At 60.9% G+C, this 25,319-nt stretch overlaps 1 protein-coding gene across 6 annotated transcripts in view; it reads left to right on the top strand.

Annotated features, from left to right (window-relative positions):
• Nucleotides 1-23,581, top strand: part of PRR5L (proline rich 5 like) — a 70,739-nt gene extending 47,158 nt beyond the window's left edge. For 5 of the 6 annotated variants that reach the window (XM_041774137.1, XM_041774141.1, XM_041774138.1 and 2 more), the window contains exons 5-9: nucleotides 1,878-1,935; nucleotides 6,399-6,490; nucleotides 9,365-9,505; nucleotides 13,104-13,230; nucleotides 20,832-23,581. In XM_041774137.1, coding sequence (XP_041630071.1) covers nucleotides 1,878-1,935; nucleotides 6,399-6,490; nucleotides 9,365-9,505; nucleotides 13,104-13,230; nucleotides 20,832-21,226 — 813 coding nt within the window. In that variant the 3' untranslated portion in view covers nucleotides 21,227-23,581. The remainder of the gene's footprint in view (nucleotides 1-1,877; nucleotides 1,936-6,398; nucleotides 6,491-9,364; nucleotides 9,506-13,103; nucleotides 13,231-20,831) is intronic. The other variant, XM_041774143.1, reaches the window with a different exon arrangement.
• The last annotated feature ends 1,738 nt before the right edge of the window (nucleotides 23,582-25,319 follow it).

Raw genomic sequence — 25,319 nt, 5'->3', positions numbered from 1 at the left:
TGGGCATTAGAGGTGGCGACAGAGAGTCATGGCATTGGGAGCCTCCACACGGAGCGCCCAGGGGTGCCCTGAGCAGCTCCCTGCCTGGGTGAGAGGGCCCCATGCAGGGACTTGAGACCCCAGGTGCTCAGAGACATGCAGGTGGAGTCATTGCCATCTGGAAGCGCCTCGGTAACCCTTTCCTATCACAAAGCCTGGCTTCCGATGGTCTGCGTTGGGTGCCGTGGTGCTTTCTTGCTGTTGGACCCAGAAGCTCCTGGGATTCGTTGTCTCAGCTGGAAGGTAGAGAACACAGTTGAGGTTTCCCCTTGATTGCCTGTTCCTTCCATAGTTCTTTGTGAAGCAATTGATTTTTTTTCTTTTGTCCTTCAGCAGACTTGGTGTTCTCTAAGACGTCACTCTAACTTGGGTTTGGGGTTCCATCTTGAAACAAAACAGTGGCCAACTGCTTTTTGAAGTTAGGTCATGTCTTGTGAATTTTAATAGGACCCGTGAACTTTGGTTTATATGTGTGAGTCCCAGAAATACGATAGTCCCTCTGATAAAATATTTTAGGTGACTTGATGTAGGCCCATTTGTTACAGACCCTCTCTACCTCCTACTCTATTTGTGAAGATAGATGGAAAGAGCAGCTATGATCATCATTGCCTATTACCGGGGAGCACCAAGGACACCAAAAACTGTGTGTGTGTGTGTGTGTGTGTGTGTGTGTGTGTGTGTGTGTGTGTATTTATAATGACTGATTCTTACACGAACTTTATGATGTTGCTGGTATGGTACCATTTTACAGATAAGGAACTCAAGAATCAGGGAGAGTAAGGCCAAGATCACACAGCTAGAATGTGGCCGAGCAGGGACTTGAACCCGTCTGATATCCCAGTTTTTTTGCCTCTCTGCTATGCATGCTCTTGTCCTCATTGCAACAGGGTTTTAGGGATTTATAAAGGAGAATAGTAAGAAATGCACTGGGTGTTTTGTAGGATACGTATCACCGTGGGCCTCTTACCCCATAAGCAAACACCTTTGACGGTCTGATAACATGAGGTGAGCTGGAGAGGCAGCAGCGCATCCTTGCTCTCGGGGCTTCTGTGACCTGTGGAGGGGCTGCACCACTTATGGGACCAGCTCTGGCCCTTCAAGGGGAGGGAGGGGTCTGGGTGGGAAAACTCGCTGGAAGGCAGTGAAGTAGAGTGGAGAGAGCAGGGCTCCTGGCGCCAGGAGGATGTGCCCCTTGTCCTGAGGCAGTGTCTTCCCTGACCATCTGTAACCAGACTATTGGGAAGGTTGGAATTAGGTGAAATGGAGGAGATAAACTCTCTGACATATGCAGCACACTCCGCAGTTGTTCGGTGCAATTGCAAAAGGGCTTGACCTCCTATGCCCTTTCCACAGCTTCCCATGCACATGCTCACTGATGGACACATACCCCCGGCTGCATAGAGTTTTGCACATAGTCTCTTTCATGTTAGTTTGAGAAACCCTAAATCTATCTTTTAATAAAAGTATTCTCTCTGCGTAATTTCCCGTTACCTCAGCGGTCCCTTTCCTGGGTTTAGATTAAGGGCTTGAAGGACTTGGGGTGTCAGCTAGAGAGAGGCCGGCCGGAGGAGTCAGCCAGGCATGGGGCATGGTGCCTCCTTCCTGCATGGAGGGATGGGGCTGCGGTGGGCTTTGGTTCTTGTCCCCCTCTTTGCCATGGGATGTCTCACCGACTTCTCCCTCTGTCCTTCTTCTGAGAGGACAAAAGGCTCCCCAAGCCTGGAGGCATGACTAGCCCCCAAGTGCCCAGAACCCCGTGCCCTCACCCACTAGATGGGGAAGAGGTCTTGTCGGTCTCGAGTAGCCCAACCCTTGTCTTCTTTGTTCTCTCTTGACAGAATCAGCTTCTTGCAAAAGGCCTGTTGTTTGTGGAGGAGAAGATTAAGCTGTGCGAAGGCAAGTACAAGGCCCCCCTCGGACAGCAGGCCCTGGGGCTTGGCCTTGGACGTTTGGACAGCGGGAAACCTTCTCCCCAAAAGTGGGGGACTCATGGGTGGGTGCTCCCCTGCCTGTGTCTCCACCAGCTGGGTGGCCGCCCTCAGCTTGGAGTTGGCCACTCGCGGCAGCACAAGTTGGATCTGCACTTTGAGAAGTCGGGGGGATTTGGGGGGGTCTTCTCAGAGACCTCATTGAGGGCTCTCGCAGGAGGTGTGCTGTGGAGGGATGAATGCCGTGCTCTGCTCTCTGGTCTGCTCTGGGCTGTTTGCAATTGCCTTTTTTTTTCTTTTCTTTTCTTTTTTTTTTTTTTGCATCTTTCTTGAGGTCCTATATGACAGGAGGCCCCTGCCCACTTGGGGGACATTATCCTAAGCAGGTACCTGCTGATTGGACAGGCAGAGGGAGATTTCCTGGGCTTCAAAGGTTATAGAGCCCGTGGGATAGGATAAAAAGGTGCTGAATGTGGACGGGCGAGGGGATGAGGGCAAGGATCGGCCAACCCTGTGACTGCCAAGCTGCCACCAAGGTGGTGGATCCCGATCTTAGCTGACCACCTGTTTCTTGAGCAAGTTTCTAGTTTCTTTGAGCCTTGTTTTTTTGTTTTGTTTTGTTTTGTTTTGTTTTTTAAGCATTTTTAAAATGATCAAATGGGGCCAGGGAGATAAGGAGCGTAATCGGCATAGCACCATTATCTGGTCCACAGACTGGTTCCCTCTTTTTTTTTTTTTTAATCCTACTCTAGCCTGGAGACTTCTATCTGTAGGGCAGGTTTATTACTAGATGCAGGCATTGCAGGCAGGACAGCATGGGGTTTCTTTTTGTTTTTTTGGGTTTTTTGCCCCCATTCCCTGGGAAAGAGACTCTTATCTGGTGTAGCATCTCCTAGAAAGACGAAATAGGAGACAAATGAGAACTGATGCTGGAAGGGTCCATTGCCTAGCACACGGCAAGTGCTCAGCAGACCTTTGGAAGGATAGAGGCTAGGAATTAGCCTCTGTATATTTGAGAGCTGACTGAGCCTGTAGCCTTGTTTTCCTTCAATACAACTGTATTCAGATTTTTCCAGCCTAAATGCTCACTAGCCCAAGGCCTGGTTTATTTTTATTTTTATTTTTTTTGAGAGAGAGTGAGCATGCACATGCGCACTTGTGGGGGCAGAGGGAGGGGGAGAGAGAGAATCCTAAGCAGACTCCACACCCATCGTGGAGCCCGACGCAGGGCTTGACCTCACGGCCCTGAAATCATGACCTGAGCTGAAATCAAGAGTTCGACGCTCAACCAACTGAGCCGCCCAGGTGCCCCGCAAGGCCTTAGCTTTCAGCGCCTGGCTTTGACCAGAAGTAGGTGCCCCTTCCGCGTTTTGGGGTCAGGCAGGTCCACAAGCACGGAGGTCGACTGCCTCACTGGGGCGGGGGCAGGGGGGAGAGGAGCATAGTCTGTGGCCACGTTATTTGCCCGTGAGTTGTCTGGGTCGGGGGGGGCGGTTAGGATGTGCTCCTGGAAATGTGGAAAACCAGCTTCACGATGGAGATACTGAGCAAAACGGGAGATTGAAGTGCTTTCAAGGGGAAGCTCAGTGCCTCTCTTTCAAGTGACAGTCGACGTAAACATGTTTTGAGTGAAAGCTCAGGAGTGGAGAGCTGAGCCGCGTGGCGTAGGCAAAGGTTGTCCAGGGTCCTGTGCGTCTGCCCCAAAGCAGGCTGGCGAGGCACCGGCCCCGTGTTCTTCTGGGTCCGCTCCCGTCCTGGGGCCTGAGCGGCACCTCTGCACACCCATGGGGCACGGGGCCTGTGCGGGAGCCTCTGAGGCCCCTCCTGACCTCGGTCAGGACGTCTCCACTTCTGTAGGGACGTACTACATCTCCAAGCAAGATTGTACTGGGCCAAACGGATTCTCTTGCCGTAAAATGCAGGTGGGACACAGCTGATGGGCTCCACCCCATCGCTGACCAGACCTTGCTTTATGGAGCTGATGGTTTGCGTACGTGTGCCCGCCTGACGGGGAGGCCGCAGGAAGAGCCCGGGCAGCTCTGACACGCGTGTCACCCTCTTGTGGGCAGGACCTGGCCTGTTACTTCCACTCATAACCCCCAGAGCTTTAGTGACTGTGACCGGAGGGGGTTTCTTCCTTCCCCTTCTATATACGTGCGGCGATCTGAGCTCCCATGCACGTTTACAGGACAGGTTTCTGTGGTGGGGTCATCTAGAACCTTCCATCTGGCCGCCCTTCATCTTCGCCGGGAGCTGAGTCCTTACGGGCTGTTTCTGAAGCTGACGTCCCCTCCCTGTGACGCTGTCGTCCCTGGGGCTAGCCTGTTTCGTTAGCCGGTGCCCATCTGATGTTCTTGTCTGAACGCTTTCCAAAACTTGCATTACCCTCGTGCAGTTTGAAGCCGGCAGTTGGGCCCAGGTTCCCGGGTGGGGGGGGGGGCGGTGCCTTCCTGCCGCCGGGCTGGGGGTGCCCTTGTGTGCCAGCCAGCGTTGCAGTACGGAGGCGCCCACGCGGAGCCACAGGGTTCTCGCCCCCTCCTTCCATGTCGGGGAGGCCTCTGCTTGCCTTCCTCCTGGAAGGCCTAGGACGCAGGCCATCAACCAGTGGAGAAGCTGGAAGGGCCCTTCCTCCCGGGGCTTGGTCACCTTGGTTTGGGGATACCGGGATGAGCCGACGTCCCACACGTTCCTTCTGACCTCCCTGACTCTTCCCTGCAGCAGACTAGCGTAGCCTACGTCGAAAAAGGTTTGTTTGTTCAGACCCTGACTGACTGTCAATGGTGCACCACGGGCTTTGCTGGGTGCTGGGGGCGTGGTGGTGACCGCAGCCATCGTAGGATCCCGGGCCCTCGTGGGGCTCACAACCAGCGCTGGCGGCAGACATTAATCAAATCATCAAATACAAAACCGTAACCGCAACAGCTGCCAAGAATACAGTCTGGGGGAGGGGGTTGGCTGTAGAAGCTGTGCTGGAGCTAAGAGGAGGAGGACAGGTGGATGTCGGGCAAGCAGAGCGAGGGGAGGAACAGTCTAGGCCAAGGGAGCAGCACATGCAAAGGCCCCGTCGTGCAGAGGAGCACGGTGAGCCTGAAGGGCTGAGACAAAATCCACAGGTAAGGGACTCCAAGCAAGTGTGACCCGCTCCCTGTGAGGGAAATGAGTGGGCGCTGGGGGTGTGCGTGGCCCTCTGACCTTTCAGAGTCCGCACGTCCTCAGCCCTGGGTGCGGCTTGTCCTGCCCTCACTCTGATCTCTCTCTCCAACCACTGCTATTTTTTTTTTTTAAGATTTTATTTATTTATTCATAAGAGACACACAGAGAGAGAGACGCAGAGACACAGGCAGAGGGAGAAGCAGGCCCCATGCAGGGAGCCTGACGTGGGACTAGATCCCGCGTCCCCAGGATCAGGCCCTGGGCCAAAGGCGTTGCTAAACCGCTGAGCCACCCGGGCTGCCCCAGCCACTGCTTTTATTGTCCATTAAATTAATAGGCAGAGGACGCTAAGCGACCCTTCCCAAGATCCGTTCGGCGGGCCTGGCAGTGTTTGGCCAAGTGCCTCTCGCTGTCTCACGCTGGCTGACCCAGTTTCTCCGCCTCAGCCACGCACGACGGTGCTCAGGCAGCTCTGCCATCTAGGTCATTAAGCAGCAGCTGTGTTCGGGTCCCTCTCTGCCGCTGCCCGCCTTCCTGCAGGTGCCGAGTCCCTGGCACAGCCTTCGGGTGGCGTTGGCTGACCTGTGTACCCGCAGCCTGGGACGGGCGCCTGACCACGGTCGGCCTTCTGGGCCCCGGGGGTGACAGGAGGCACAGCGCCGGGACATGGGTCCTATGTTCCCCACCCCCCACCCCACCCTCCGCCTCTGGCTATTGCAAACCAGTGGGTGCAAGTGACAGTTTCTAGGCTCTCCTTCCCCAACCCCCTGCTCCTGTACTGACAGCTCAAATCCAGGGTAAAAACAAAAAAGAAACAAAAAAACAACAGTGTCGCCCTGATTAGAAAATCAAAACAGAAAATAACTGTGCCTACGATCCTCCCAGATTAAACTGGTCAGGAGCGCGGGTTCTGGAATCCCGGCCCTGCCCTCTAGATGCCTGGCTTCGCTGAGCCTGTGAAATGAGGTCATGATGTTGGCTCATGAAACGTCCTGTAGATAAGTACTTGCGCCCGGGGAGGTCGCAACCGCTCCCACTTGTCATGGGATGTCCAGACCTCCCTTTCTGGATTGCGGGGGGAGAGAAGGCGCCTTTGCCTGTTTTCGGTCCCACGTCAGCGTGTAGTAACGCCCCGTAGAGCGAATGCAGGCGATGAGCCTCCCTCGCGTCCCCGTCCCCGTGCTGCATGTGACACGGGACTGCCCCTAACCTCTCCCGCCAAGTAATGACAAATTCTTTTCTCTCTTTCTCCCCTCCCGTCTTCTCGCCCTCGTGTAGGTGAAAGTCGCATTGAGGTTCTGGCGGAAGTGTGGGACCACTTCTTCACTGAGACCCTCCCCACCCTGCAGGCCATATTTTACCCAGTTCAGGTCAGTCTCACTGAGGAATGACCTCGCGCCGGCCTCGGCTCCCCGTTGCCTGCCGGGGCCTCCTGGGGGCCCGGGGAGAGGCAGGCCGGTGGGCGCCAGGGCTCTGTGGATGGCTCTCTGGTTTATGTTTAGCATCGGGCCTCAAGCAGGGCGAGAGTGGCCTGCACAACCAGCAATTTGCAGGCTCCCGTTGCCCTCCGGGTTCAGAGTGTGTCTGTGTATTCTTGGAGTGGTTTGCTTCTCCCAGCTTTCCAGAAAGTAGAGAAGATGGGGCAGGGAGGTTTTTTTTTTTTTTTCTTTCCTGCATCTTTCCTCTTTTCCTTCCCCCTCCCTCCCTTTTTTGGAAGCCCAAATGTAAAGCAAGGCTCCTTTGGTCCCAAATTGTGGGAAGTGGGTCATGGCCCCTCGCCGTCTGTAAGGGGTTCCTCGGAGCCCAGAAGCCACGTGGTGGAGCGGAAAGAGCGCCGGGCTCCATCAGGAGGTGGGCTCGGGCGAGCGAGCTCAGCGCTCTGTGGATAGCTCCGTTCCGTCTGCAGAATGTGCAGTTTCAAGTGAAAAAAATAAAAAATGAGCAGCCTCCCTTTAGTGTCCGCCTTCTGTGACCTGAGCTCATTCTCACACGAGTTCATTTCCTTCCACCCTCCTGCAGAGGCTAATAGCAGGGCCGGTCGCCGCCAGGCCGGGGTGGACACCCCCGAAGGCAGGTTGGCCCACAGATACTCGTCTCCGAGATGCACATTCATAGGTGTCTCATGTCCACACCTCCCACCCCCGGGGTGAAGGTGCGAGTGGATCAGCTTTGTTGGAGCGCGGGTGTGGGGCCCTTAGCAATGGCGTGTGCCAGACACGAGGGCCCACATGCTTTGTTCGCTCTGAGCGGTGTTTTGTGGCAGCTTGGAATTCTTTTAAATCTATACCAACATCTAGAAGCTCAGAGCTTCTGCCTACAGAGTCCATTTCCCATTTCTGGCCTGCCCCCTAACCGCCCCAGTAGAAGCTCTGGCCTGCGGCCCGCCGCTCTCATCCTCCCATCCTCAGCTCCTTTCCGTGCCCCCGTGAGCTGGTCTGCAGCATTCATGCGGACGGTTCAGCTCCTGTACCTGCAAATGTCTCCCCTCCCTGTAACGGCCACTCGTAGGCCAGCGCCGGGGCCCAAGAAGAGGCAGACATGGGAGGTCAGGTTGCCAGATTTAGCAAATTAAATTATAGGATGCCGCATTAAATTGGAATTTGAGGTGAATGATGAATAACGCAGTATCTGGAACATACTTCTGCCAAAAAATTATTCACATTCAATGGTTTATTTGGCATCCCTAGCAGAGGGGTCTCTCTTAAGTCTCTCTCTTAGGAAGCTGTGGGCCGGGAATTCCAAGGGGCGGGGTGTCCCGGTGGGTCTGGAACAGGAGTGTGGCATCTGCATGGGCATGGCCCAGGAGGGCCCTCGTGGGCACGTGTCCGGGCGGGAGCTCGAGGATGTCACCCGTCCTGCTTCTCTTGAAGGCTCATAAGCTCTGGTGATGGTTGATCCTGCCCCTGCCCGCCGTCCTCCTCACACACATGTGGTTTCCTGGGTGCCGCTGCTGATGCAGGCCCGGAGTTAGGGCCTCTCACTACCGGTGGTAACACGCTGGGGCATCTGCCCATCCAGCTCTGTGCTTCTTAGAGGCCCCCTGTGTGCAGGTGTCCGCGTGAGACCTGCTACCTCCTGGCCACGTGCGTGTCGGAGTACCTACAGTGTTCACGTGTGCGGGGAGCTTGCCTTCCTCGTCCTACCTTAAAAAGCGAAAGGGGGGACCCGGGACGTGAAGAGAGGGCCCCTCTGCCCACGAGGTCAGAGGTCAGTGCCCAGTGCTGGCATGTGGGCCCCGACATAGAAACGGGGTAAAGGGCCAGGTGGGCGGGGAAGAGGGTTGATGCGGGCCTGGAAGGCACTGGCAACGGGTGGCGGTGGTCGTCGTGTGCAATTCTGGGGACTGGGGAGGGGGCAGGCGGGGAGGGGGAGATGCGGGATGGCAAAACTGCTCCTGCCTGTGTTTCTGTGAAACCCTGAGGACGTGTGGGAAACGCAGAGCTCGCCTGAGCCTTGGCATCCCATTTGGCAGGTGCCTTCACCCCAAGGGCGGCCCGTTTCCGGTGTGGGCTGAGCGTATACGTGCACAGGAGGGTCAGGGAAGGGGATCCCCCCTTTCTCCGTCTGCTGTGGGAAACTTTGGGGGAGTTCTGAAATCGAACGGTTGAGGTTGGAGATCCAGCTCGACCCGGGGGAGGGTGCCGTAACTCTGGGCTTGGGGTGCGTGTCGGTGGAGCGGGTCTCGGGACACCACCTGTCTCGAGGGGTGGGGGTTAGGTGCGTGACTTCCATCTGAGGTCGCCGGGTCACGCCTCGCATGGGCAGCTCTTGGGATTCTTGGTTCTTTTCGTCCTCTGCCCACACCCTACGGGGTTGGACCCGTGCCTGTGTTTTCCTCCTCTGCCCGGCATGCAGTAGGTGCTCACGTATTGAACAGACAGAGGAAGGAGCAGCCTTGAAATTGTGTGTGGGGTGATCATTTCTCTGTTTCCCCCCATCTTCCACTGTCTTCCTCCTTCCCGCCCCCCCCAACCCCCATGTCAGCCTCCATTTAAGTGTCATCTTGAGTCGCTTGGGCAGATGGAGTCCCACCTTCTCTCAAATGAAGCTTTCACTGGGAAGGACGGGGCCCCATCTTCGACTCTGGCAGCACCACCCCCCTGGCCCCCACCCCAAGTTCTGCGGACACCTTGTCCTGTCCCATCCTGGCCTCCTGTACCCACTGCTTGTCCTGGGCCCCGCGTGGTTGGCGGCGCTCCCAGCAGGCTCTCACCTCCTAGCCCTGCCCCCTGTCTTCTCTCCAGGGCCAGGAACTGACCATCCGCCAGATATCCCTGCTGGGCTTCCGCGACCTGGTCCTGCTGAAGGTGAAGCTGGGTGACTCGCTGCTGCTGGCCCAGTCCCAGCCGCCCTCGTCCATCGTCCAGATGTTGCTCATCCTGCAGGTGGGTGAAGGCACCACCGGAGCCGTGGCCTCCGGGCCAGGGGAGGGAGAGACCCCGCAGGGTGGTGGGGGTGGGGCACAACCTGGGCACCTTAGCCGCGCTCGTAGGTAGTCGTTCAGTGTGGCCATTCGTGTTCCTTAGCTGGCATGTTGGTTTGCTGTACGTCCGCTGGGCACCCGTGAGGCCCCTGGGCCTGTGTTCCATGCCAGGATCCCAACGGTGGGCTCGGCGGGCCAATGTAGCAGGGGCTTGTCCTGGGAGCCAACACCCTGCCTCCTCGCCCGCCAGCCACGAGCCACAGGTGACAAGAGCTCACTGCAGCTTAGCTCAAGGCAACCAGGGACTCACCGGAAGGTTCCCCGGGGCAGGTGGGCATCCCCAGACACGACAGCCAGAAGCGAGACTGTGTCAGGCCCCCAGGCTGCCAGCCTGCTGCCACTTACTGGTCCTCTTTGTCTCTCTCGGACACCACCCCTCCTGGCCTGCCGGTGTCGCTTGGACCTGGTGTCTCCCTCCCTCCCTCCCTCCCTCCCTCTGCAGACCTCATTCATTGCTTTGGTCTGCACTTGACCGAACGTGACATCGCACGCACAGCTCACGTGTTTCCACCAGGAGGTGACCCAGGTGGTCGCCTCCTAATCCCCGTTCGGAACCAACAGCACGGACACGAGCTAACGCTAAGGTGCCCGGCTGTGTGCTGGGTGCAGGCGGGGCCAGGACTTGGTGTGCTGTTTCCTGAATCAGATCATCCAAATGACGGCTTGACGGGGTAGATAGTGTTGTCAACCCCACTTTCCGGATGCGAAAATGGAAACCCGGGAAGTGTGTGTGTTTGTCCAAGGCCCCTCAGCAAGGGGTGGTAGGATTCGGAGCCGTGTACACTCGGGGGGAGGAATTGGCTGGGTCTGGCTCCGGCTGCAGACTCTCCTTTGCCAGTCAGCCATGCCCTTGGGTCCGGTACCATAAACGTGGCCTCGGTGAGCCCAGTCCATGGATGGGGGTGCACAGTTCCCAAGAAACAGAGGTGTGGCCCAGGGACACCCCCAAAGGTGGCTGCTGAGCCTCTACCTCTGTAACGAGTTCAGATGCCGCAGCATCAGGGCTGAGCTGTTCCCCAGGGCGGCGGGTTTCGTCCCGGGTCAGGCTGGCGGTGACCCTGCCGCCCTCCTGGGGCCTCGGTGTCGCCCTCCCCCAGCTGCTGTTCTCCTGGGGTCCTCTAAGCTGGCCCGCCCTTCTGGGCGTTGTCCCCCTTTCCTGAGGCCAGAGAGGAGCAAGCGTTACCCTACAGGATGGGGGTGCACTGAAATGGCTGGAAAGTCAGCTCGGGGTGGTGGTGGGGGGTGGGGGCGGGGGTTTCTGGTGGGAAGGAGAAGGAGGGGGTTCGGAAAGCATGTGTGTGGCTGGTGCCTGAGAAGCACAGAGTAGAGCTTGCATCCCGAGGAAGGAGTCTAGCAGATGACCCCGCTGGGGTTCAGATGGGAAGACTGCAGAAGGACGTGGGGCGTCCCCCCCATTTCCACGTACGATATTGTAGGGATGACAGGTGGTTCCTTTGTTGCTGCTGCTGTTTGGTTTTGTTCTTTTGGAGGGAGAACGGGGGTGAGGGCCCCCATGTGCTGAGAGGAGACCACGACGGCCTGTCTCTCTGCGAATGGAGCCCCCCGCCCCTGCGCTCCCACATTGGGCAGCCCGGCAGCCTATCAGGAGGCTGCCACCAGCTCCCCGAAGCCCCTGGGGTCAGCCTGCAGCCCAGGAGATGCCTCCTCCGGCCAGCCCGGCCCACGGCCCCTGTTGCTCTCCGTGGGGTCCCCGGGATCGTAGGAGAACCGCCAAACCTGGACTCTGGCCTCCGCTCCTCCCCAGCCCCCCAGAGCCCCCGGAGGCCCCGGCCACGCTGGCCACACAAGGCTTTGTCCCCGTGTCCCCTCTGCTGAGAAGCAGCAGGTCAAGGCCGGCCCTGTGGGTCCCACCCCGTGGGATGGGTGGCCACGTGCAAGGGGCTCGAGTTACCTGCTCTGGGTTGTACGCTGCTGCCCCCAGGCTGAGCCGGAGCCAGAGATCTTGACCATTGTAGAATCTGGCTCCTCCCAGCAGGTGCGGGCAGGCCCTGAGATCATTCTGGAATGATGCCTCTGGAGGGGGTCCCTGTGCCATCACCCAGGGTCCCGTGCTTGGTTCATTCTCTCCCATCGCTGTTTGAAATGCTTAATCATTTTTGAACAAGGGACCCCACCCACGTTTTCATTTTGCCCTGGGCCTTGCAAACACGTGGCCGGTAACCCCCTCCACCGACCCCCGTCCCCTTGCAGTGCCAGGCAGCTGTCACGGCGGCGCCATGTCTGAGGCCCACTGCGGTTGGTCCTGCATCTCCTCCGCTCTGACCCCATCCCGGCCCCGACCCTGCATCCTCTTCCCCCGAAGAAGTCCCCTTCCCAGGGCTCCTTCGCGTTGCCTTAGGCCAAGCCCCCTCCTTCCCAGCGCCCCCAGCCCTCCTGTCCCCGCAGGACGGAGCCCGCATGGGGCAAGTCGCAGCCTGTGCGCCCGGGAGCCTGCACCTCACGCAGCCATCCCCACCCCGTGGGATGGGCCCTTCCCGCTTCACCACCCCCCACCTCCCCCATCGTCTTTTCCTTCAGTCCCGGAAAAACACTAGCACGGTGGGGAGTGTTAACTTTTTAAGTGAAGGTGATGGGACCCCTATTCCCATTTGAGAATTTGGTGGGGGCATCGATGGTGTTGGGCTGAGCACAGCCCCGCAGAGGCTTTTCCCTGTGCTCCCCTGCAGCTCCTCTGCACAGAGCAAGGCTTCGCGCCCTTTCCGGGGAGAAACTGGGTGTCATAGGAGCCCGCTGGGCTTCTGGAGAGCCTTGGGCGCCTCTGGTCTCCTTTTTGGTTTTGGCCGTTGTCATTTGCATCAGTGGGTGTCTGCTCAGACTTAGCCCCGAGCACGCCTGTTGTGCCGGGCCTTTGAGCTGACTCTTCATCTCGGTGCTAAGTGGGTGTCTAGCTCCTCAGGGACCCTCCCTTTCTCCCACGCTTCTGGATCTTTCCCATTTTCTGCCCCCTTTTCTCTTCTAGCCTCCTTAACAAGTGGCGGGAAGGTGAGCTCAGGGCCCAGACAGCCTGCCTGCCTCCCAGGCCTGGGGCTTTGCCACTTGCCCAGCTGAGCTTTGCCGGGCAGGTTCCTTGAGCTCTCTGGGTCTTCATGCTCTCATCTGTAGAAGGCGGATGCTGAGGGCCCCCCGACTCCTTGGGTTGTTGAGAGGCCTCTGTGCTCTGGTGCACGTGACACGCTTGTACAAAGCGCCTGCCTGCCAAGTATGCAGCAGCCATTATTAGGACAGTGGCTGGGACCAGCCCTGGAGCTGGTGTGGGGACGGTCCCACCTGCCCCACGTCAGTGGGGCCCAATGGGAGAAGCCGGCCACTGTGACCCGTGGCAAGAGACCGGGGCCTCGGGCCTCACATTCCTGCATTGTGGCCACGAGGATGCTGCTTGCTTGGCACGTGGTACCAGGGCGGGCAGGGTGTGCTGCCTCGGTACCAGCTGGCCCGGGCAGCTCTCGACTGACTTCTGTCTCTTGGGTGTTTGTTTGCAGAGCGTTCACGAGCCCACAGGCCCAAGCGAGGGTTATCTGCAGCTGGAGGAACTGGTGAAGCAAGTGGTGTCACCTTTCCTGGGCATCAGCGAGGACCGCGGTGTCTCGGGTCCCACATACACGTCGGGTAAGGGGCCTCGGTGATCATGCTGCCCGCCGTGCTCTCCCGAGCCTGCTTGGGGTAGCCAGCGCTCGGCTTCTGACGGGGGCCCGCACCAGCCTGTGCGTGTTGATCACCCACGTTTCCCGCCGGCCTGTGTGCCAGTTGCCTCCTTGCCTGATGATCCTCCTCCAGGGGCAGATACTGCGCCTCTGTGGTATCGCTTGTCTCGTCCGCATCTGAGATCTCTGGCTTTGATCTTTTCCTGTGGGCCTGCGATGTAAGTGCTCCCCATACATGAGACCGGAAACCGTGCCTTCTGCACGCCCCATGCGCGCTCGAGTGGAAAACCCACCCGTGATGGATTTTCCCTGGAAGGGAGCTTGAAATGTGAAGCCGACTTGTTTTGCGCGCAGCCCGATGAAATGGAGCTGCTGAGCCCCGCGGGACCTCCTCCTCGTCGGAGGTCCTGCAGAGCTCAGCATCCCGGCGGCGGCGGTGAGGCCTTTATATAAAGGCGCTTGGCACCCTGGAGAATCTAGAGGTGATCTGATCTGTCCCTTGTCTCAGTGCGGCCACAGACCAGATGCAGAAATAGCCAGAGAACAGACTTATCATAAGAGGTATCAGTCACTCTTTAAAGCCCCCAAAATGCAGGAACTGGGATGCCTGGGGGGCTCAGTGCTTGAGCGTCTGCCTTTGGCTCAGGGCGTGACCCCGGGGTCCCGGGATTGAGGTTCCACCAGGAACCTGCTTCTCCCTCTGCCTGTGTCTCTGCCTCTCTCAGGAATAAATAAAATCCTTAAAAAAAAAGAAAAAGAAAAAAATGTAGGAATTTCCCAATTTCCAGCAACTTTGACTGTGGTTGGCACATAGTAGGCACTCAAAAAGCTACCTACTAGATGGTTGGCCGGTGGTCGTACCCCAAGGCAGGGGTGACCGGCACCTGTACAGAAGTGCAGAGGCAGAAAGGGGGTCCCTGGGATTGGACTCTATTGCCTGCCCCCCCTTGCTTTAATGGCCTTGTAGCTCAGCTTCAAAGACGAGGCCAGGGGAACAGCCTCCAGCGAGGTCCCTGCCCCTCGTGGGCGCCACTCCTGCAGGAGCAGCAGGTGGGCCCGCTTAGCCGCAGCCGCTCCACGTCTGGGCTGCCTTCCCTCCCTCCGGCCCCTGCTCACGCCCTCATCCCAGCTGGGGGTGGCATGAGCCAGAGTAACAACGCCAGCTGAAGGAGCACCGTCCCCTGCCTCCGCGGCCGTTGGGGGGCGGGGGGCACATTGCCGTGCCCTCCCTGGAGCCCACCCCTGGGCTCCGGCTCAGCCCACCCGCTCACGGCTCGCCAGGCTTGTGGCGGGAGGCCCCAGGTGGACGTCAGGGCACAGGCAGGTGCACGGGGCCACGGCAGGGACTTGGCGGTCGGCCAGGCCGAGGGCCAGGGAGGGGTAGATTTGGAAGTCTGTTGCGGGGGGGGGGGGGGTACTTGCTCTGAGAGGAGCCACCTATGGCTTTCTAGTTAAAATCAGAGAGGTGCATACCTTTGCCAAATCACAAAGCCAAGGAAGGTGTGTGAGGTTTTCTTAGACACCAAGGACAGTCCTTGCATCTGGGCTGCAGTCTCAGGAGGCGTAGGGGAAAAGAAAAGAACTTTTTTTTTATTTTTTTAAAGATTTTATTTATTTGAGAGAGAGAGAGAGAGAGCACAGAGGGAGAGGGAAAGGGGAAGCAGGCTTGCCGCTGAGCAGGGAACCCGACGGGGGCTCGATCCCAGGACCCTGGGATCACAACCTGAGGGCAGATGCTCCACCACTGAGCCACCCGGGTGCCCTGATTGTTTTATTATTATTTAGCAGATGGGTACGGAGACCCTCCCCCAGGAACCCTGTGAGGTGAGGGGCAGCAGCTACACCCATGCCCACAGCCGCCCCATCCCTGCCCTGTGGTGCCCACGGTCCCGTGAGAAAGTCATAAACAACAGGTCACAAACAATTCCTTGTTAGGGGACAAGCGCTCTGAGCTGGGGACGTACGTCAGCCACAGGGCCTGGCCTGGGAAATCAGGGGAGGCTCCCCAGGGGAGGTGATACCTGAGGAGGGCCCTGTAGGGTGAATTTGAGTTTGTCTGCCTTCCCTGTTCACTCGGCTACCCCAAGCGAAGGGGGGGGCCCGTGGGGTCGGGGGAGCACTGAATAGGAGGTCGGAGCATCGGAGGAACCGAAGGACCTTCCGAGTCCCCAGGTGGCTGGTGGCAAGGGAGGGCTCGGGCCACAGGCGACGTCTTGGGCACAACGCCGGGCAGGCTGAGTACCACAGAGTGGGCCCCGCTGTCCTGTCCTGCAGGTGAGGCAAATGAGGATTGAGGTCACTCGGCTGTCGGAGCTGGGACTTCAGAGCCTCAGGCTGTCTGTCCTGCACCCCCAGCCTGCCCCCCCTGGCCGCTCCTAGAAGGTGACTGTGGCTTTACTGCTGGTCCTTCCCCTCATTCCTTAGCCCAGCAGGGGCCCGGGCCAGACGTCGCACCCCCAGCCCCTTCCCGTTGTGAACACGCCTGTGCCAGAGCAAGTGAGGGCTCTCTGGGCCTCAGTCTTTGCCTCCGTGACATGGAGACTGTAACCTCCGCCCTGCCTGCAGGAGGTCTGGAGGAAGAGTGAAAGCTTTTTTTTTTTTTTTAAAAAAAAGGCATTTTCAGAGGCCAGGCCTACACCCCACCTTTCTAGTTAGCAGTTTCCAAGCTGCTGCCCTGGCTGCCCGCGGGGCCCCCGGAGCCAAGGCTCAGGACACCCAGCTCACTGTTTGTCCCGCACGCAGGCCCTGGCCGCCCACAGTCTTCCTGCACCGCGGCTCCAGGCACTGACTCCTGCTGGTGACAAGTGGGCGCTGAGGGCTGGGCGAGGCGCCCACACGGCACGGGATGCGCAGAGGCCAGGGTGCCTGCTGCGGCCAGCCTGTGGGCTTCTCTGGGGCTTTGAAAGGAGCTGCTGTCGCTGGCCCCGGCGTGGGGGCTGAGTGCCGGAGCTCAGTGGGGCGCCCACGAGCCCCGAGGAGTAGAGGCCCCGGGCCCCACCCCATGTGAAAGGCAGGAGGAGGAGGACGTGGGTGCTGGCCAAGGCCGCAGGACGTGGCTCCTCCCTCGGCTCAAAGGGCCCCACTGCAAGGACAGGACCCATTCCAGCCCCCAGGGGGTGCTCACTGCTTGGTCTCTCTCGCTCTCTCTCTCTCTCGTTTTTAAGATTTTATTTATTTATTCATGAGAGACAGAGAGAGAGGCAGAGACACAGGCAGAGGGAGAAGCAGGCTCCGTGTGAGGAGCCCGATGTGGGACTCGATCCCAGGACCCCGAGGTCATGCCCTGGGCCCAGGGCAGATGCTCAGCCCCTGAGCCTCCCAGGGGCCCCAGGGTCAGTGTCTGGGAGGGAGCCCTCCTCCTGTGAGCGGCAGGGCCTGGCCTTCCCTGCCCGGGGAGGACGGCAGGCAGCAGCAGCGTGGGCAGCTGTCTCCGCGCCAGGCCCAGCGTGTGGCCCAACCCACTGGGGACACAGCTGACGGGCTTGTCTGAGGCCGACTCTGGAGCCTGGTGGGAGCTTGTCGAGGAAGCGCCGTCTGCCCAGGGGACTCGGCACAGCCCGGCGGTCCCTGTGGTCTCTGCTGCGGCCACACCCAGGCTTGGGAACCAAAACATTCCACCCGGAAGGCAGAAGAAGGAGTCCTGGGCCTGTCCCGTGAGTCATCAGCAGGCATCGGCCATCGGGAGGCAGGCGCGGCCCGCGGGGCCTTGGGACCACAAGGGCCGGGCTTCGGCGGTGCGGCCTGAGCGAGAGGGCTGAGCATGGAGGGGGCGGAGGCGCCCCGTGTTCGGGCCCCAGCCAGAGGGTGCCCTGGCCTCTGGGGAGTTCCAGATGAGAAACTGTGGGTGCCGCACCCCCCGGGGCCCCAGACCACATCCTGGGCCTTGCCGGTCTGCATCGTCAAGCCCGAGTACTTGCCGTCTCCCCCTTAGACCGTCCGCTGGTTGAGGGCGGGGAGCGCCTGGCATCCGAGGCCCCAGCGTAGGTCTCTGCTGAGTGACTGAGTGTCCGGGTCCCGTCTGTCTGTCACCCTGGAGCCGGTGCGTCCGAAATGACTCCTCTTCATGACTTCTCGGCCTCCAGGCTCCCCAGGGAGCTCCTGTCTTGACCTCTGCCCTGACCTTAAATTTTTTCGTTTTTTTTTTTTTTGGTTCCACCCGAGGTAGCATGCAGTGTTGTGTTAGCTTCAGGGGTGCACTCCAGTGATTCGGTGACCCCATGCTGGAGGACCTTGTTCTAACAGTGACTTGTGTGCAGGCCTCCCAGGGGCCTCGGGTCCCAAGTCCCTCACCGACTGGCTGCCAAGTCATGTAGCATCTTGACTTCAGGTCCCTTTCCTGCAAAATGGCCAGGCGACGAACGTGTCAATGAAGCACCTCCCTTGTTGATCCGGGGCGAGCGCTCGTGAGCACTCAGTTAAGGACGGCCCCCGAGACCCCGGCCCCCCAGGCACGTACGTGTGCGAGCTGGGCTCAGGCCCCCGTGGCAGGCGCTGTGTCTGGTCCCCGTTTCTCCCTCTCAGCAGCGAGCGCCGTGTTTCACACGTTGCAGGTCAGAGGGTCAGTGGAAGGGGAGGGGGCAGGTGTCCTGGGGCCTCCACTTGCTGGCGGCCGCCCCTCACTGTGGCTCCAGCTCTCAGCAGCCGCTGCAGGGGGCCTCTCGTCTTTGCTGCCTGTCACACCCCCAAGGACCGCGGGCTTCTGGGCCAAGGGCGCCCAGGCCCCCATCTGGAATGGCCTGCCTAGCTCATTCGACCCGGGTGGGGCCCCGGGAAATCAGAGGCGCCGTGTGTGCTCCCCCCCCCCCCCCCCCCGGCTTGCTTCTAACAGTGAGCCGGGGACCACCGAGCTCTTCCAAGGGTGTTGTTTGAAGGATGGCTCTTTAATGGGATCCCTGCTTCTCCGGGCCCTTCTGGTGCTTCTGTCTCAGTTACCGACTCCTGTGGTCCTAAGGGTAACACACGGATATTGTAAAACCGCGGGGGGACGCATAGGGATGTCAAGGGCATGAGCACCGTGCTTCGGGAGAACTCGGCTGACGCATGGCGTGGGGTCTTCCTCCGTGGTTGCTCCTTGCCCTCCTGTCTCCTGTTCATTCCTCCCCAAAGAGAAGGGCTGCCCACCTAGCTCCAGCCCGTGTGTGCCGAGCCCCCTGGGGCTGCATTTGCTGTTCCAGGTGTCAGAGGGCAGCAGCCGGGCTGTGGGGCCGTGGGGCTGTGGGGCTGCCGTGGGGCCATGGGGCTGCTGTGGGGCTGTGGGGCTGCCGTGGGGCCGTGGGGCTGCCGTGGGTCCATGGGGCTGCTGTGGGGCCATGGGGCTGCTGTGGGGCTGTGGGGCTGTTGTGGGGCTGTGGGGCTGCTGTGGGGCCGTGGGGCCAGTCTGGGCGCTGCGTTCAGGGGCTTCAGGCGTGGCGCCGGGCCTCGGCCTTCCTCCTCTGAACGACGGGGATGGTGAGGGGACCCTGGTGTTTCAGACGCAGCTGGGGGCTCAGCAGTGAGGAAGTGGGTGGGAACACCCAGGAAAACTCCACGTATTTTTCTTTGGGGTTGAGACATGATTATCGTTACCCACCAGATGGCTCCCTTGGGGCCCACGGCCCCCCACTTGGTGACTCAGCCCTAAGGCTAAGGGTTTCAGCCTCCCGTCCTAGTGCGTGTGCACGTGTGAGGACGCACATGGGTGTCAGTGACAGGAGCCGCGAGCACCTTGTGGACGCACACGGCAGGTCTCTCTGCGACGCCCGGGGCTCTGGAAGTGGGAACGGCGCGTGGGCCCTGCGATCCGCGGGAAGAGCCGAGTAAACCAACGCGGAGTGGGCGCGTGTCCCCAGGGACGGTCCCGGAGCAGCACTGTCTGCTTCCCCGTGGTCACTGCTGTGGTCCCGTCGGTGTGCAGGGCCCCCTCCCCACCTCGCTCCCCATGGCGGCGTGCCGCAGCACCTGCTCACACGCAGTGTGTCCCTTGGGGGGTCTTCCCATGTCTCAGGGACACGGGAGCCATGGGAGCGGCTGGAAGGCTGGGAGAGCCTGCACTGATAGGAAGACAGAGGCTGAAGGAGCCCCCTGGTTCCTCAGCCCTCCACCCTGGCCTGCCCCGCAGGGGCCCTTCCTCCAGCCCCTGATCTGGGCGCAGGGCCTGTGAGGGAGCCGAGGGGGGCTGCCTCTAGAGGGGCGTGGGCCCTCACCTCCCTGAGACGGAGGGAATGTAGGCTTGGCGTGGTCCTGGCTTTCCTCGCCCCCCGCCCCTCAGGCCCCAACCCAGCACAGCCCCCTGGAACATGGCCCCTGCCTGCCCCAGGCCCCCACGGCTTGTCTGACCACAGGTGGTTCCGTGTGGCTTCAAGGGCCCTCCTGTGACCAAGGGCCATCCCGCTGGCGCGTATGCGTCTCCCCTGTTTCACGTCTACCATGTTCCCACCTTGCTGTGTCTGTGGCCTGACGGTGCACCTGGTTCAGCACGTGGCTCAGCACCTGGCTCAGCACCTGACTCCCGCTGCTCCCACAGCTCAGAGTGCTGTCCCTTCCCCTCCCAGGAGTAATGGGGCTCAGTGTACCTCATCCCTGACACGTGGATGTGCCTTCTCCTGCCCCTGCACCCTGTGCACTTGCCTGTCTTTCCCTGGAGACGCTCACCTGTCCTAGTAAGGTGTGCTTCGTGTGGCCACTTAGGCAGAGCCGGGTCCGCTCGCCTAACCCCCAGCCGTACTGCATCCTCGCTGTGTGCACGCAGGTAGATTATTAGCCACTCTCCCCACCCACCCCCCGACACTCCCATTTCCTCAAGTAGGAGCTAAGAACATACGGTGAGTTAAGCTCAGTTTTTAGGAGGAGGCAAAAGACGAGTGCATGTCGAGCCTTAGCGTACGTTCTGGAATGCGGGGAGAGCTCAAGCAGCGGCTCTGCAAGGACTCGTGTCCGGCCCTCCTCTTGGTGTCTGCCTCCGCGGGGCCCCCTGCAGCCTGGCCTGCTCCTTGATGGTGCCAGCAGCTGCCGGGAGTCGAGTGTGCCTCAAACAGAACGCAGGCCTCAGCCCTGGACCTGGTGGGGGGAGCGTGGCGGGCCCGGTCAGGGTGATTTGGGGGGACGCCCCCCTGCCCTCGCTTCCACAGCTGAGGTCCCCTCGGTTAAGCTGGACATAGGCTCCCAGGGAGAAGCTCACCCGCTGAGCTCCACCTCACCCGCGGTTGCCAGGGGGTCCAGGTCTGGCTGCACGGAGCCAGAGGGCTTCTTTGGGGTTTTTTTTAAGATCTTATTTACTTATTCATGGGAGACATGGAGAGAGAGGCAGAGACACAGGCAGAGGGAGAAGCAGGCTCCATGCAGGGAGCCCGACGTGGGACTTGATCCCGGGACCCCAGGGTCGTGGCCTGGGCGGAAGGCAGCTGCTCAGCTGCTGAGCCCCCCAGGCATCCCCGAGGCTTCTTTCCGAGCTGCTCAGCCAGTGCCCAGGCCCTGGAGGAGACTGGTTGAAAGGGAATTTAAGGCAAATGCAGTGAAGCTCGGGCGCAGCTGGGAAAGGGGAGATGCCCTCCCTCCCAGTGACAGGCTGTGTGGGTTTTTCTCTTGCAGCCCGACGCCACTCGAGGGTGCGGCCCAAGGTTGCCGTCCTGAGCTACGCCTCCCCGACTGCGGCCACCAGCCGGCCGCTCCCCGAGACGGCGCTGACGCCGCTGACGGAGCAGGAAGGCGAGGCCTACCTGGAGAAGTGTGGCAGCGTCCGGCGGCACACGGTGGCCAACGCCCCCTCGGACATCCAGCTGCTGGCCATGGCCACCAGGATGCACCCGGGCCTGGGTGAGGAGCCCGGCGGCGATGACAAGTGCCTGCTCCTGCCGCCCAGCTTCTCCCCGCCCCACCGACAGTGCTCCAGTGAGCCCAACATCACCGACAGCCCTGACCAGCTGGAGCAGGTGACCGGGGACAGCCAGGAGGACACTGAGCTTAACTGTGCTTCCCTGAGCTGAGTGCCCACCTCCGGGCTCCCTGCGGTGGCCTGGCCACCCGTGTGAACACGGCTCCCGTCCCCGGGGCTCCTGAAGGGCCCCTCCCGGGGGTGCCGCTGCCTCTGCCTGCCTGGGGATCTGCCGTGCACAGGCTGGGCCCCGGTGGCCTGGGGGGACCCTGCTCGTGGACCTCTCCATTTTCCTGACTGTGACCACGTCTTTGCAGCCACGCAGGCCCAGACCCAGCTGCCTGCTGCTCACTCTCTGCTTGCCCGACTCCAGAGCCTCCTCTCTGGGCTCTCCCCGCAGAGGCGTCCGATGCTGCTCCCGTCCCCTGGCATGACGACAGCAGGGATGTGCTGGTGCCTGGAGTCCCCCTTTAGGTCCCCGTGGTGCAGGCTCCCAGTGAAAAGCGGGGCCTCGGCTTCTCAGGCCCCTGTCCTGCGCCGAGGGAAAGCAGGCGGCAGCCCCTGCCTAGCACGACTCTGAGAGGGCACCTTCCTTGTTGTAGTCTCAGAACTACTGGGAAGAGTGGTCCCTCTGGTGGGTGAGGGTCATCCTCACCTGTATCTGGATCCTACATGCTGCCCCTAGCCTTTGGCCCCGGAGGGCCACACGGCTGGAGAAACCCCCTCTCGGAGGTAGCCTGAGCGCTCCCCTCTCCGGCCTCCTCCCAAGCTCGGGCAACAAACCCCCCCGGTGGAGTAGCTGGTGCCTTCATTGCTCTCTCTTTTCAGAAACTGGTTGTTTTCCTGTCGTGGGTGTGGGACCAGCTGATGCCAACCAGTTAGTCTGTTCCTGGATTTGACTTGAATTTTTAAAATGTGCATTGTTTCAAAAAAAATTTGTTTGCAAATATTTGCACATAGGATCTTGCACTGCTCATTTCCAGGGGGGAGGTGTGTCTTCTTCAAAGTTGAACCTGAACAACCCCCACCCCTCCCCACCCAGGAGAGGAGCCTGCAAGTGGTTCGGGGTGCAGGGATGCTGGGGTGGGTGGGGCTCATCAGCCGCAGAGCGCTGGACGCAGCTGGGCTGGAATCCAGATTGGCCTCCCCTTGTGAGCATCGTGGCCTGTAGCACGGAAGTAGGAAGCCTCAGTTTGCCTCAAGAGTAGAGGGGCCTAGCAAGTGGAACATCTTAGGGCAAGATGGGGGTGATGTGGGCAGGCCCTTTTTTTTGGAGAAATGTTCATTGCCTGTGATTACAGAAGTGCCCAGAAGTTCCTGGAGTTTCTCACATCCGAGCTCTCAAAATGCTGTCCAGGGCAGTGGGCTTTGGTGCTGCGCTGCGTCCTTGACACTGCCCTCTCTGGGTCCCGGCTTCTTATCCACCTGGAACCCCTGTTCTCTTTCTGTTTGCCTGTTGGCCCCGCTGACAGCAGCTCCAGAAAAAAAAAAAAGCTTTCCTGAATGCTTCTGGTACCTTCTGGGGGTCCCACCCCGCTGGTCTTTGGAAACTGTTAATGACATGCCGGAGACGTGAGGCCATGTGGCTTCCAATATGGCAGGAGGGGGCCAGGAGGGGACAGGGACACTGAGCTGCCAGCAGGGGAAGAGGCCTTCGAGGTCTATCTAAGCCTTGACGGCACATCCCTTCTGGGTGAAGATCTGGAATGTGACCGGGTTGTGCTCTGGAGGGCTCGTAATTCGGAAAGTTTGTTGAAAGAGTTGTCTCGTTTTTCTTCTCCGGAGAGCGTGGGGAAGAGAGATGTCCAAAGGAGACCCTCTGAGAAGGTCCAACAAAAATGATCCCTGTGCGGGTGTTGGACAAAGTCCACGGACTGACCGACGTGACGATCCGTTTGCCCGATGGTGTCTGTCCTCACCGGTGACACTTAGCCCTTGGGACTAGTGTCTGGGGGTCTGGGCCAAGGCGTTAGCCATGCTTGGGTTGCCTTTCTCAGTACACAACGTTCACGACGACAGATGTGCTTTTAAATGCCTTGTCCCTACGCTGGCCGGCCCCGAGCAGGACAGCGGCCGTCGGTTAAACGTGTGAGCGCTCAGGCCGAGTGCAGGAGCGCCAGCCCCGGCCCGTGTCCTCACCTGCTGATGGTCGTTAGCCACTTTACAGCTTCACCTGGACGCCCGTCCTGATGGTGCACAGCGGGCATCTCAGACCCTGCTCGGAAAATTCTGTGGGATGTTTAGGGGCTGGTGAGCCGTCGGGGCCGCTTGTGAGGGCGATGGCTTTGGCGTCTGCGACCACCTCTTCTCCGACCTTTATGGGATGCAGCGGGGATCTCCTGGCGGCTGCGTTTTAATGCCAGGAAGCGATCTCGGCTCCGAGCTCTGAGTGAGCTCACAGCCCAAAGGCCTTCCCATGTTGCCTGTTTCCAAAATAGATTCAATAAACAGCGTGTTGTGCGCGTCATCCCGTCCCCATGCTGTGCGGCGGCCGTCCCCTGGCTCTTCGGCGTCCTGCCCTCATGCTCTCTGGGCCGCCTCTTCCTGCCTCCGTGTCTCTCTTCCTGTTGCCTCTGCTCCAGGATCGGGCGGTCTTACCTCAGCCAGTGTCCCCTGGGATCTGCTTGCCACCCTCAGCTGGAAGGGCCAGACATTTCCTGGACTGGCAGCCCGCCTGCCGCGCTTGGCGACCTCCGAGCAAGTCTGGGACGGCCAGGCCTCGTCTACCAGCGGCGCGGGCTGCCCCGGGCTTGACCCAGGCGCCCCGCCGCGGCTGCGCGCGGGCTCTCTCTCTCTCTCTCTCTTTTTTTTTATTTATTCATGAGAGAGAGGGAGAGAGGGGCAGAGACAGAGGCAGGCAGAGGGAGAAGCAGGCCCCACGCAGGGAGCCCGCCGTGGGGCTCGACCCCGGGACCCCGGGATCGCGCCCTGGGCTGTGGGCGGCGCTGCACCGCTGGCGCCGGCTCCCGGGCTCCCTCCATGCGCGAAGCCTGTGCTGCCTGCGGTCTTGCCGGGAGGCCGCAGCAGGGTCGGCCTGAGCTGCCGGCGGCGGCGCGGCGGGCGCCCTGACCCAGCGGACCGGCCCCCGGGACGCAGAGCGGGCGCCACGTCTGCGCTGAGGCTCCAGAGGCTGCGAGGCGCCAAGGGCCGCGGCTGGGGCCTTCCCGTCGCTCGTGGGCCCGCTCGGCCCCCTCCGGGCGCGGGCGTGGGCGCGGGCGTGGGCGCGGGCGTGGGCGCGGGCGTGGGCGCGGGCGTGGGCGGAGCTGCCGCGGCGCTGTGGGGGACGCGGTGCCCGGAGACACCGCTGGGGGCGCGGTCGGGCCAACACCCAACACCCGGGGAGTCAAGCCGCAAGACGCGGGGCTGCGGTGCGTGCGGTGCGGTGCGTGCGCTGCGGGGACTCAGTCGCCGCCGCCCCGGGGGCACGCCCCGGCCCGGCCGCCCCACATTTGCTCTCGCCGTTCTGGAGGCCCAGGTCTGACGCGGGCCCCGCGGGGCTGCGCTGGGGTGTCGGGCCGCGCCAGACCCCGGCCCCCCGCACCCTCACCCGCACCCTCACCCGCACCCTCACCCTCACCCGCCCGGGCGCCCTCGGCCCGCAGGACGGCAGCCAGCGCGGGGTGTGCAGCGGCCCCGCCGCCAGGAGGCTGCAGGTGGCCTGCGGGTGCGGGTCCCCGCGCCCCCCGCCCGGACCCCCGCCCGCCGCGTCCCCTGCTCCATCCTCCTCCGCCTTCCAATCGCTCTCGGTGGTCAGGCCCCCGCCCGGCCTCCTGCCCCCGGGCACCCCGGCCTTGGCCTTGTCCCCACATTCCATCTCCCCCAGGGGCGGCCCCGCAGACATTCCTAAAACGGACTTCAAAGGTCTCCCAGGCTTGGGGACAATCCACACCCCGGACCGTGACCCCAGGGCCCTTTCCAGGCCGTGCAGCCCCGTGCCTCCCCGTGCACACGCGGCAGACTCCGGACGGTTCCTGCCCGGAGCCGCCCCCACCCCCCACCTCCCTGCTGCCCGTCTCCCTGGGGGCCCTGCCCACCAGGGAGCTGGAGGTCGCCGGGCGAGGAGCTAATGGGGTGGTGGTGGCGCGCCTGATGGCCCCTCCCCCTCCTTCCCTCCACGTATTTGTACAAAGACCCGCACCCCCCTTCCTTGCTCCGCAGGCAGAGGCCTTCCCCACGCCGCTCTCTAACCACGTTGCAGGCAAGGC

Source organism: Vulpes lagopus, chromosome 11 (assembly GCF_018345385.1).
Source record: "Vulpes lagopus strain Blue_001 chromosome 11, ASM1834538v1, whole genome shotgun sequence".
Classification (NCBI taxonomy): Eukaryota; Metazoa; Chordata; class Mammalia; order Carnivora; family Canidae; genus Vulpes; species Vulpes lagopus.
The sequence above is the reverse complement of the archived record's forward strand: the minus strand, read 5'-3'. Positions and strand labels throughout refer to the sequence as shown.